The sequence below is a fragment of the Camarhynchus parvulus genome, chromosome 2 (assembly GCF_901933205.1).
Source record: "Camarhynchus parvulus chromosome 2, STF_HiC, whole genome shotgun sequence".
Classification (NCBI taxonomy): domain Eukaryota; kingdom Metazoa; phylum Chordata; class Aves; order Passeriformes; family Thraupidae; genus Camarhynchus; species Camarhynchus parvulus.
Window position 1 is genome coordinate 53,799,210 of NC_044572.1, and position 12,792 is coordinate 53,812,001.

The following is a 12,792-nucleotide window of genomic DNA, read 5'->3' on the forward strand; positions in this document are numbered from 1 at the left end:
GTGGTGGCCTCTGCCTGAGTGTGCTGGGATGCGGTTGGCGGCGAGGCGCGCCGTGAGGCATGCTGGGAGTTTGAGTCCTCCACCGCCCTACACCGCCCCGCCCTCCCGGTGGCGAGAGCAGTGCTGGGACTTGGAGTCCCTTCCTGTCGGGATGCAATGTCGTAACAGGCTAAGGGCACTCGGTTTCCCAGAAGGCTCAGGAATAGGGTCGCCTCCCTCGAGAGCTCGGCGGGGCCGTGCGGGATTATGGCGGTGCTGGTCCTGGTCCGCTCTCAGCTGCCGCGGCTTCGCGCTCTGCTGCAGCGCTGCTGGGGGCGGCTGGAGCGCGGTCTCTGGCCGGCTGTCTTCGGGGGCCAGAGCCCGCCCTGGGGTAGGTTCCGGGCTCTTCTCTGCTCGGCTGAAGGAACTGGACGCGTTCCTGTGTCATCTGCTTTGAGGAGGGGTTGGAGTAGATGATCTCAGAGGTCCCTTCCAACGCCATCGATTCTGTGATTTTGTGAGAGGGCGATGTCGGGCCTGAGGGACTCGTTTTACCTCTGAAGGGTGGAGGGCGCTGGGATCAGTGAGGGAGCGGGGCGTGGGCGCCGCTCTGGCCTTGCTTCGGAGGTGACGGCAACGTCCGTGTCGTGTTTCCCCGACCGCACGTAAATGGGGCTTGGCTGTGAGGAATTTCTTTCTCACAGAATCACAGATTATGCTGAGCGGGAAGGGGCGCACAAGGATCATCAAGTCCAACTCAGCCCTGCACAGGAGAGCCCCAAGAGTCACACCATGTGCCCAAGAGCGTTGTCCAAACGCTTCCTGAACTCTGTCAGGCTTGGAGCTGTGACCACTTCCCTGGGGAGCCTGTTCCAGTGCCGAAACACCCTCTGGGGGAAGAACATTTTCCCAACGTCTGAGCTAAACCTCCCTTGACTCAGCTTCATGCCATGCTTTTGAATCCTGTCACCACAGAGAAGAGATCAGTGCCTGCCCCTTTCCTTCCCCTCATGAGAAGGTTGTAGAATGTGATAAGGTCTCCCCTCAACCTCCTCCAGGCTGAGCAGATGAAATAGCCTCAGCTGCTTCTTGTACGGCTTCTGCTCCAGGCCCTTCACCATCCTTGTGGCCCTCCTTTGAATGCTCTGTAAGAGGTTTATATCCTTCCGATGTTGTGGTGCCCCAAACTGCGCACAGTATTCAAGGGGAGGCTGCACCAGTACAGAGCAGACTGGCACAATCACGGCCCTCTTTTCCTTTCTCCTGCAGGACCAGCACTCACTGTGCAAGGTCCGGCCCTTGTTCCACAAGGGGTTAGTGATGCTGGGGCGCCGAGCCTGCTGGAGAGCGTGGTGTGGATGGCGGCACCCAAGCAGAGGCGCACCATTGAGGTGAACCGCTGCAGGCGGAGGAACCCCAACAAGCTCATAGAAATAAAGGTGAGCAGCAATCCCTTGTTTTGGAGAATCATTGCAGAGGAAAGGACTGATTGTGAAAGCTCTCTGGAGTTTGTTTGTAAATCAATAAGCATAAAAGATACTGTAATCTTTAAAATACTTTGTAAATCCTTTGTAATTCATTATGTGTGACAGTATGAGGTTAAATAAACAGTGACACTTGAGGTGCAAGCCAACAAAATGTGAATTTTGGCTGAACAGATAATGTAAATGGGAAAGGCCTACCTTTTCTGTGCATCTAATTGAGTCCATTGGTCTTTAGTCTTCTAAACATAATTAGGCATAATAACTTAGATACTGAATTTAGAGGCTGTTCTTAGTAGTAAGCATTTGACATAGCAACGCATTACAGAAAAGCTATGTAGAGGAATACATTTTGAAATGGTAGGTGAATTTCTCTAATTTAACATTATTATTTGTATATTTTTATTTTGCCCTGTTTCTTTTTTTGCTGCTTTTTAAATTACAAAATTTCCTGTTTTCCACTGTCATTTTAGAGGAACATAGATGTTTGTCCTGAATGTGGAAACTTGAAGCAGAAACACGTCCTTTGTGGCTATTGTTACGCAAAGGTCAAAGAAGAAACTCGACTGATCCGGGTGGAAATATGCAAGAAAGAAGGGGGGCCGTTTAATGCTCCAACTGTAGAGACTGTTGTCCTTTATGAAGGAGAAAAACCCACAGATAAAGATGAAGGCAAGCGGATCATTGAAAGAGCCAGGAAGCGTCCGTCTTGGTTTGTTCAAAATTGATGCTGTAGCAAAAGCAGTTGCTGCAGTTAGAGAATTCATGATTTTCCAGAATGTTTTTCTCGTTCACTCAGTGTGAACAGAACTCCTCTGAACTTTTGGGAAGCCTGCTTGAATTTTTGTTGTGCCATGTGATTTTGCAGTCAGGCACTGTTTCTCCAGCATGCAGTGGGAAATGCTTCTCAGTGATACATCACAGCAGTCAGTGATACATCACAGAGAGAAATCAGGATCTGCCTTGGATTTGGATATCTGTGTACCGTAACTCAAGCAATTTATATGGTAATGTTCTATGCTGGTTTTATAAATAACATCTTTTAAGTTCACAGATGTTCAATAAAGTTTGTTAAGTGTCCCAGGGAAATTTGCTTTCTGGTTTTGGCTACTGCTCTTTTGGAGGGGGGAAAATGTTTAAAAGTGATATTATTGATCAAAAACAAAGAGTATTTGCAAGGAAATATGCAGTTATTTGGTTATTTCCTTTGCGTGGATCTCTCCACAATGTTGCTGTTTGAGATAATTTGTGATAGTTCTAGGTTTGAGCAGAATAGTGGTTGCCACATAGTATTTGCATTTTTTTTTTGCACTGGACAAAGGTTCAGTGTTCTTTGCTGTTGTCAGTATACAAGATAATTTTATCTTAAAGGGATGTGGAAAGCCTGTTTTCCCCTCCCATCAGCGTACCCTTGAGTAAAAAACCAAACTGAAATGTAATGACTGGAAATCTGTAAATGTGACAGGAGTCAAAGCTGTTTCTTTGCAGCTGTTCAGTAATCTGGGTGGTCAGTGTGTGCTTGGAAAACCACGAGCAGCCATGGTGCCTTCGGGTGGAGTCCTGGGCAAAGAGGGGGCAGCTCTGCCTCCACTCTCCACTGGTGCCCTTCAGAGGTGCAGCTGCAGCATCTGCCTGGGTTTTCACTTTGGTTTTAGCCACACAGCAGCACCACTGCTTTAGGGGTTTAAGTCTGTTTTCAGTTTTTGTTGGGGATTACAGTATACACACAATACTCTTTGGTATTGTGGCTTAGCCACCCTAGTAGCTATTTGGCTGCCAAAAAATGCAAACCTGCTCCAACCCTGTCCCAGAATCACTAGATGGGAAGAGACCTTCAAGATACATGAGTCCAGCCCACGCCCTAACACCAGCCTCGTTGCCCTCTTTGGATGTGCTCAAGCATCTCAATGTCCTTCCCAGACTGAGGGCCCAGAACTGGACACAGCACTCAAGGTGTGGCCTCACCAGTGCCAAATACAGGGGAGGGATGACCTCCCTGCTCCTGCTAGTCACACTACTCCTGACACAGGCCAGGATGCCCTTGGCCTGCTTGGCCGCTAGGGCACACTGCTGGCTCATGTTCAGTTGGCTGTGGACCAGCACCCCAGATCCTTTTCCACCTGGGCACTGTCCAGCCACACTGTCCCCAGCCTATAACATTGCAGGGGGTTATTGTGGCCAAAATGCAGGACTTGGCACTTGGACTTATTAAACTTCATCTTATTGGACTCTGCCCATCCATTCAACCATTCCAGGTCTCTCTACAGAGCCTTCCTACCCTTCAACAGATCACATGCTCCCAGCTTAGTGTTGCCCTCAAATTTACTAGTGAAAGACTCAACACCCTCATCCATGTCATCAATGAAGATATTGAACAGAACTGGCCCCAGCGCAGACCCCTGAGGGACACCACTGGTGACTGGCAAAGTGTTATCTTGACAAGGCCCGCCATCCATTTAACAGAGCAGGCCTGATTTTATGAGGCCTTTCTTTTATAATTTTTCTACCTTACTGTAAGGTAGAAAAAGAGGCAAAGAAGGCATTAAGCATTTCTGCCTTCTCATCTGCAGTTACTAAGTTCCCTCCCACATCCAGTAAAGAACAAAGGTTGGTCTTAGCCTTCCTTGTGCTGTTAATATATTTGTAAAAGCATTTTTATTATCCTTTACAGAACTCGCCAAATTAAGTTTGAACTGAACTTTGGCCTCTCTAATTTTTTTTCCTACATGCCCTAGCAACCCCCTTAAATACTTCCTGAGAGACCTTCCAAAGATTATACATCCTCTTTTTATTCTTAAGTTCCTTCAAAACCTCCTTGCCCATCCAGGCTGGACATTTGCCTCATCAACTCATCTTTTGGCGCACATGGACACTCTGTTCCTGTGCCCTCAAGATCTCTGTTTTGAAGCACACCTCCCTCTCCTGGACTACTTTGTTTTTAAGGGTTGCTTCCCAAGGAACTCTCTGAATAAGTCTCCTAAATGGGCCAAAGTCTGCCTGCCAGAAGTCCAATGTAAAAGTCTTACTGACGTTCCTCCTCACTTCACTAAATATCAAGAACTCTATAATTTCATGATCACTGTGCCCCAAGCAGTCTGCAGCCACATCTCCCACCAGCCCATCTCTGTTTGCAAACATCAGGTCTAACATAGTCCCTCCCCTGGTGGGCTCAGTCACCAGCTGTGACAAAAAGTTGTCCTCCACACACTCTTAAGAACTTCCTGGACTGCCTCTTTTCTGCTGTATTAAGTTCCTAGCAGATGACTGGTAGGTTGAAGTCACCTACAAGAACAAGGGCTGGTGATCCTGAAACATTCTCCACTGCTTACAGAATAAGTTGCCCACCTCTTCTTCCATGTTGGATGATAACAGACTCCCAGTAGGATGTCAGCCTTGTTGGCCCTCCCCTTAATTGTTACCCACAGGCATTCAGTTTTATCGTCATTAGTTTCAATACCCATGGCATCCAAAGTCTCCCTAATATAAGGGGCCACCCCTCCACCTCTTCTCCCTTTCCTATCTCTCCTGAAGAGCTTGTAGCCATCCAGTGCAGCACTCCAGCCATATGAGTCATCCCACCACATTTCTGTGCTGGCGATTACATCATAGCTCTGCTGCTGCACCATTGCCTCCAGCTCTTCTTGTTTGTTGCCCATGCTGCGCGCATTAGTATACATACACCTCAGCTGGGCTGCTGATACCGCTCCTAACTCAGGCTTATGGCCTTTGGGCCTGCTTCCAGAGAGGCCAGCTACATTCCCTTCCCCCTTCAAACCTAGTTTAAAGCCCTGTCAATGAGTGACATCAGTTCATGAGCTAAAATCCTTCTGCCCTTAACAGAGAGATGGAGCCCATCCAGTTCCAGCCAGCCGGGTGCCATAAAAGTTGCCCCATCATCAAAGAACCCAAAATTCTGCTGATGACACCAACTCTTGAGACACTTGTTGATAATGTGGGCTCTCCTATTCCTTTCATCATTTTCTCTGCCACCTAAGGGACTGGTCCCTTGAGCAGAGCACTACCTGTGTCTGGGTTGGCCCTCTATTTCTTTGGCACTTGAGTGTATGTGCTCCTTCCCTTCCTGGTTCAGGGAGCTCTGCTGACTTAGAACTGTTCCCTGTCTTTCTACATCATGTTTTTTTTTGGTGGGGATTTCCCCATAGGGATCTTCTGTCAGAGTCAGGAAAGTGGCAGGCTGCAGGAATATGAAAGTGGAGGACACAGGAGCACAATTTCCACAATAGCCTTCACTTGTAGTTGGCTGAGCTCCTTATGCCTGCTTAAGGAATGGGCTGGTGTGTGCTGGAATGTTTCACTTTTGCTTTCCTTGCTCTGGATCCCATGCTTTGAAGCATAACTGGTAGTAACAGATGTTAGTGGAGATTCTACATTTCCTCCACAAAGTAAGGGCATAATGAAACTGACAAGTACAAATTGATGCCATTCAGTTGACAATATCCAAGCAAACAACGTTTGTCTGTTTGATTTGTCCAAACAGAATTTAGTCCAGTCAGGTCTATCTTTTTCTTGTTCAGAAGTGAAGCTGGTAAAAGGTGTCCAGCAGCATGTGGAGTGGAAAGCTAACTTTTGACAGAGCTGCATGGGATGAGACTGACCCATGAGAGGCGAGATTAGCCAAGCAGTAAGGCAGATACACACATGCCTTTCCCACAGGGCAGTGTGTTTTAGAGAGAGGCAAGGGTCCTTTGATTTGTCCGCATATAGGACCAATTACACCCTGCCAATTGCACTCAGTTGCTTTTTAGATATTAATATTTGACAGTTCTGTGGGAAAAAAGCTGAATAAGCATCACTTCCTCCAAGATAAAGATCAGTGAATACTTACAGGTAAGAAATCAAGCAAAGGGGCAAGACACCTGTGTAGATGAACAAGGAGCTTCTGGCAAAACATAAAGAGAACTAGGAAATTTATGGAAGCTTGTGAAAAAAGGGGGCAGGGTTCTTGGGCACTTGGAAGTTATATAGGAATGTTTTCAGAGAACACAGGAGTGAGATCTGGAAGGCTAAGGTCCATTTGGAATTAAATCTGGCAAGGAATATCAAGGATAATAACAGGGGCTCCCTCCAGTACATCAGTAGCAACAGGAGGATTTGGGAAAACGTGTGCTCACTGCTGGTGGTGACAAAGGATCCAGAGAAGGTGGAGTTATGGAAGGTCTCTTTTTGCTTCAGTCTTTACTGCTAAGGCAGCCCTCAGGAGTCTCTGACTCTGTAGGCAAGCAAAAAGTCTGGAGAAAAGATTTTGTGTTGAGGAGTATCAGATTGGCATTTGGGGGTTTCAAGGCAAACTTAACACCCACCAATCCATGAGCCTTGATGGGATGCACCCTCAAATGCTGAGGGTTACTTGTAAAATGAGGGAAAGGTACATGAGAACCCGAGCTTCAAAAAGAGCAAGAAGGAGGACAGGATCCAGGGAACTACAAGCCAGTTAACCTCAATCCCTGGAAAGGTGATAGAACGGCCTGGTTGTCATCTCCAAGTGGGCAGACTAAAAAGAAGGTTATGACAAGTAGTCAACATGGATCCGCCAAGGGGAAATCATGCTTGGCCAGCCATCCTTGTATGATGGAATGGCTGGATGGGAGAATGAGGGAAGAGGAGTGGGTAAAGTCTACTTTGACTTCAAGGCTTTTGACATTGTCTTCCATAGGTCAGAACTGGCTGAATGGCAGATCCCAGAGTGTTGCGATCGTCACCAGAGTCCAGCTGGAGGCCTGTACCTGGAAGTGTTCCCCAGGGAGTCCAGTCATGTTCAACAAAGATCATTCAGGGACTGGAGGACAGGCTGAGGGAGCTGGGCCTGTTCAGCCTCGAGAAGAGATGACTGGGGGGATCTTACCAATGCATAAACTGCTCTAGGTGAACCTGCCTTAGCAAGAGGTTTGCACTAGATAGAGTCTCCAGAGGTCCCTTCCAACCCCACCCATTCTGTGATTCATCCCATAGCCATACAGTTTATGTTGGTTCTGCATTTATGCAATCCAGACAAGAGGAGGTGCTTGACAATGTTTCATAGTTGTTTCTGACTAGTGTGAGGGGAAAATCATTCGGTATTCGTAGTATCTACAAGAAAAATTAGAACCAACTGATAAATATTGAAGATTTGTACATGTAATTGATGTTGTACCAGTTAATTTTCCATAGAAGGAGTTATCTTCAGTGAGAGTCAGAGCAGTCTTGCTTGAATGACATTTCCTTCAAAAGAAGAGCAAAGCTCACTTTCATAGCTTTGTCGTGTTAACTCTGCCATTGTCAAGCTCCATTACCCTCAAATAAAATTGTAAAAAATAAAAATTCCTCTTAAAGATGTAGCCTGGTCTGTTACTTGAAATAAGCCCTGTTTAAATGTAATTTTATAAATCTATAAATTGTAATAGTGCTAATATAGAAACACGCTTTTGGAAACAGTGTAAATTAAAATTAACAAGAGGCAAGCTGTTTGTTGCAAATGTTGTGCTTTAGAATCCATTTACAATCAAAAATTTTATGCACCTGTAATTTCATTTTGATTCTTTGTGTACCTTCTAGAAGTTAAAATACAATTTTTTGTCTAAAAATTTAATATGATTAAATACATTATATTTAATTATGTTCTTTCTTTTATAAGTATTTATTTAAAAAATAAATTTATTTTACATTTTAGAAAGATCCATAAAGATGATGTAATATCCTAAAATACAAAGATGCAGGTTGCTAAACAATTTTGTGTATGACTAAGATCTGCAGGCATAGAGGTAATCTCTGGCAATGATCAATTACAATATCCTTAGGGGCTGATAAAACAAGTTCCTCCTTATTCACCCCTTTAGCGAGGAAATGTTAATAAAATATTTCTGTATCGAAACATCTATTCTGTTGAACATCCTGTGCTGGCATTTGATGTGAGATACCTTCCTTCAAAGCACTAGGTGGCAGAGCAGTGCAGGTTTCGGGCAGGTGCAAAACAAAAGCCCGAGCTCTCAAGTGCGATAGGAAACAGATTCCAAGAATTTTCACCTGTGTAAGCAGAACTTCTGCGAAATTACTGAATTTGATAAATACGAAGAAATACACAATAATAGTTATGAAAAATAAATAAATGTATTATAACAAATTGTTACAACTAGATCTAATTCAATCTATATGGAGAACTAATGTGCTGGCTTTTGTTTATATTTATGCACTTCTGTTTTTTGCTGGGTGAAGTATTGAAATTGCAGTTTTTCCTATCATTTCTCCTTAATTACAGATGGCTTTTCATGTTGTTTTCTATACCTATAGAAAACAATGCCTATATATTTCTATGCCTGTATATTCAGATAGTTGACATTTTATTTATGCAGCTAGAAGGTCCCAAAAATAATAGGTCTGATGGCATTCCAGTGAATTTAAAGGTATAATTGTCTTGAATTCATAGAGCCATAAGGATCTATTTCTAAACAGCAGACAGAAACTGAAAAGAAAAGGAACCAGTGTGGTGTTTAAAAAAATATCAGTTGCTCAGAATGGAATAGAAGATTTTGTGTCCCATCAAAGGTTTGAATCATTTTAGAAGCGTAGGAGTGATAAAGGTTCCTGTGTTTTTAGAAACTGTGAATTAATATTTAAACAAGCTATTTACGATATTCCTTCTTGTACATCACGTGATTGCATTGTGTAATTTATGCTGTGAAGGAAGATCAATAAATATGAGATGTTTCCAAATAATTTACCTCACTCTTAACCTGCCAAAGACTTAAGAATGAGGCCAAATGGAAGGAAAATCCATGAAATGAAGCCAAAGTAGACTATGTAGCAGTGATGGATCTAATTTTTGCATACTCTTATGTATATTCCTAGGAGATTCTGTTGAAGTCAGTGGTGTATAATTCAAGGGAGAATTTGGTCCCATGTACTGAAATGTGGGCATATAGAAGTATGCAAATATGTATATATATATATATATTTAATGCAGAGCACATGCCTGGGAGACTGCTGCTGGGCACCAAACATTTGGTTTATGGCTGAAAACTAAAATTGCCTTTGATGAATGTAGTAAATTGAGGCTTATTGGTTGATTTCTTTCAAACATCCTATATTTCAGTTTCACTTCCTGTCTTTTTCTCACTAGTTGAGGACAATACACGTACTTAGAAGAAAGTTTAGAGGATTCATTTTGTATTTAAAATGCTGGATAAATCTATGAAAAAGAAAACTGAAACTGGAGCAGAAGACCCAAAACAAAGTGTTTGTGGAGTTGTCAACATAAAAAATATGCCAGGGAGTTCTCTGAAGTGCCACTGCTGAATCCTGTGATTTTTAAATTGTCTTTTTTTTAATAAAGCAAATTTCCTGGTTCTAAGATAGTGGGTTGAAAATAAAGAAGCAAAGATTTGGAAAAGCACTTAGCAGAAATCCAGCCCTAGCTTATGATTTTCTAGCATGTTCTACCTTTATAAACTAATCCTAAGATTTTGAAAAATTTGGATATACTTATCCAAATACAAAGGTATCTGACTGTTTCCTTTGGCTTCATCAAAGGGTACAGGCTCCTGTCAGACATGTCCTGGTTGTAAAGTAGAATAACACTTTATGTGTCCTAAACTTGGAATCAGCTCACTAAGGCACAAGAGGAATAGGCACCACAAATGCAGCGTGCCATGGTGTAGGAAGGACAATGAGCCCCTATTTACGGGGCGCCAGCTTTTACATCCATTCCCAAGGTATTCTAAAGCTGTTTCTATTCCCAACCCCATCCCACAGCTCATCAGCTTGTCTATCAATGTGGCTTACAGCTCTGCTTTCCATTGTGCTGTAGCTCTGGAGCACATTATGTGACATTCTCTCAGTGGAACTAAGGATTTTGAACAGGCTGTTGGAAAGATATATATTTCATTTTATAATCTGGGATTACTATTAAATACAAAGAATAGAGGTTTTCAAGAGGCTATACTGAATAGCTCAAGGCTCAAAATTGACAGGCCAGTCCTATATGGAAGGTTTGTTCTAAATATAGTGGGTTTGGAAGTTTCTATTCCTTCATCTTTTACAGTTCCTACTCAGTCATGGTCAGATCAAGTAGAGCATCTAATGTGTTTTGAATAACATCAGGAGTCTGTCCAGTTATAGATATCTTACATAATTCTGTCTCTCTTAAACAGGATGAATGATATCTTGATCTCCAAGAAGCCATTGATTTCCATGGCATTTCTTTTAAATGAAATTGTAATTCCAAGTGATTGAGAGGTGGACTATAAAACATGAAGCTGTTGGTTACAAAGGCAATTCATGAGATCATGAAATCTTTACTTTTAAATTTTTGATTTTTAAAATGGAAGTCAAGGAAATAAAAATTAAGCTTGTTTCCAACACCCTTCATGACATATCACTTGATCCCAAGGGTCCAGGTCTGCCACAGTCCTTTGGATAAGGTCATTTGTGAACAAAGAATGTAATCGTTTGGGAGTTTGGGAGAATGCTCACACATTTCAATTTCTCTTGCCCCAATGAATATTTGTCAGGTATTTTTGTGCAGCACAGAGCAGATCACCACAGAGTTACTATGGAAAAGGAACAGAGGAAGGGTTAAAGCCCAAGAAGATCATTGGCAAGTATGTTAAGTAAGAGGCATCCAGTGTCTGTGTGTATAATAGGAGGGGTACACCAGGACCTGCTGCAAGAAACCCAACTGAGAAACTGCAAAGTGCTCCTGTGTGTGGCCCTGCAGAAAGGGATGCAGAGCAAACACCAAACCCTCATACATCACTTTGGTAGTAGCAAGTTGTGTTGGAAGCTAAATGGCACGATTACTGCGTGACAGGTGGCCAACTGAAGTGCCAAAAGAACAAGGGAATTCCTCAAAATTGCTCCCTCAGCTGGTGGCAGGGGAAGGAACTGGAGCTGTTTGCAGATTATCAGCCAGTTGTATTCTCTGCTATCACAGGTGAGGGAATAATGACAAATATCACTTGTGGTGACTGTTAATCTGGCCTGGTGTGTGTTCTCATCAAGTAAACTACTTCAAAGATACCATAGGTGAAAACATTTGATGGGACACAGGCTCATCCTGGCCTTTATCCAGACCTCTTCAGATAAACTGGAAATCTGGTTTATTACTAAATCGTGCCCCCTTTATTGATTCTTTTTTCCCCCTTTCCCTTTAAAACAGGAGGAAAATAGTAAGATTCAGGAAGCTTCCAAGGACCAAACCCAATTGCTTCTCATCTGCAGAAACAGTGTCTACACTAAAAGAAATGCCATTCTGTGCAGTAAGGTTATTTATAAAAGTATGACTCAGCTGGACAACAATGGCAGAATCTGTCCCCAGGAATTTTTAATGTATAAATCTAAAAATAAGTGTAATCCTAGAAGTAAAAGTCTTCTTCTCCACAGATTAGACTCTTTTGGTCCAGAAATAAGGTGCCTTCTTTATCTGCTATAAAGAAGACATTGTGTCTAATAAGAAAAAAAAGAAAAGAGAAAAAGCAACACAAACAATACAAGCAATTAAATTGTTAGGGAGAGAAACCTCAAGAACATAAGATCCAGAGGTCATTCACAAGCAAAATCAGCAGTACCAATGAGCAAAGAATTGGTTTAGATCATTTCTCAAAGAAATCTTTTTTTCCTGTGAGACATTTCATACTGAAAAATATGAAGGAAGAGAATTTGCAATAATTTCTTCCCTTTTCTTTCTGATCAAAGAGTTGTACTTCATTTTCAAGCCACCAGAGTGTATCTTCCTCATCTTGCTGATTTGGCTGACACAAATTCAACAGGCAACCAATTGAGAATAGTCAGTTTTGATCAAAAGTAATTTAATTCTTTTCAGTTTATTGATGTTATAATAACCCTGATTACAGTGACTGTATCTTCCCAAGAGCATAGACATTGGATTTGTTAATATGATTTCAAGAATTCTATCTGTATCAGGAACATTGCACTTGAAGCAGGAAAAAAAATACTACCTAACCTTTGACAGACTTTACAGTTACATTTGGGTCTCACAAATATGAAGGAGAATCTAAGACTTCAAGGAAGATTCTGTTCTTTTCAAAGATTAGGCTGAAATGAAAAAGTAACCAGGGCTAATGTTTCTCTGAGTTTTCCCAGCCTATGGAGGTAAAAAACATAAGATGAAAGCTCCTTGCTGAATTTAAAGCTGTAGACAGCATTTTTAGACAGGCTGAATTTTGTGCATTCTATATTTGTATCCCAAGAGAATTTCTCTTACACATTCACTGTTAATCATGCCTACAAGTAGTTCTCCACAAAAGAGCAGGGAGCAGAAAAAGCTGTGAGAAAAATGTGAGTTACAGGGCCCCTACTTCAAGAGTGAAATCCATAATTA

At 42.6% G+C, this 12,792-nt stretch overlaps 1 protein-coding gene across 1 annotated transcript; it reads left to right on the plus strand.

The window, feature by feature from the left end:
* The first annotated feature begins 216 nt into the window (after positions 1-216).
* Positions 217-2,643, plus strand: MRPL32 (mitochondrial ribosomal protein L32). Its single transcript, XM_030971529.1, has 3 exons — positions 217-370; positions 1,249-1,418; positions 1,934-2,643. The coding sequence occupies exons 1-3, from the start codon at positions 247-249 to the stop codon at positions 2,186-2,188; spliced, it is 549 nt and encodes a 182-aa protein (XP_030827389.1). The 5' UTR covers positions 217-246; the 3' UTR covers positions 2,189-2,643.
* Positions 2,644-12,792: the final 10,149 nt, after the last annotated feature.

Coding starts and splice junctions, on each gene's coding strand:
- MRPL32 (XM_030971529.1), top strand. CDS start 247: ATGGCGGTGCTGGTCCTGGTCCGCTCTCAGCTGCCGCGGCTTCGCGCT. Junction 371..1,248: donor GGGCCAGAGCCCGCCCTGGG/GTAGGTTCCGGG, acceptor TTTCTCCTGCAG/GACCAGCACTCACTGTGCAA. Junction 1,419..1,933: donor ACAAGCTCATAGAAATAAAG/GTGAGCAGCAAT, acceptor CTGTCATTTTAG/AGGAACATAGATGTTTGTCC.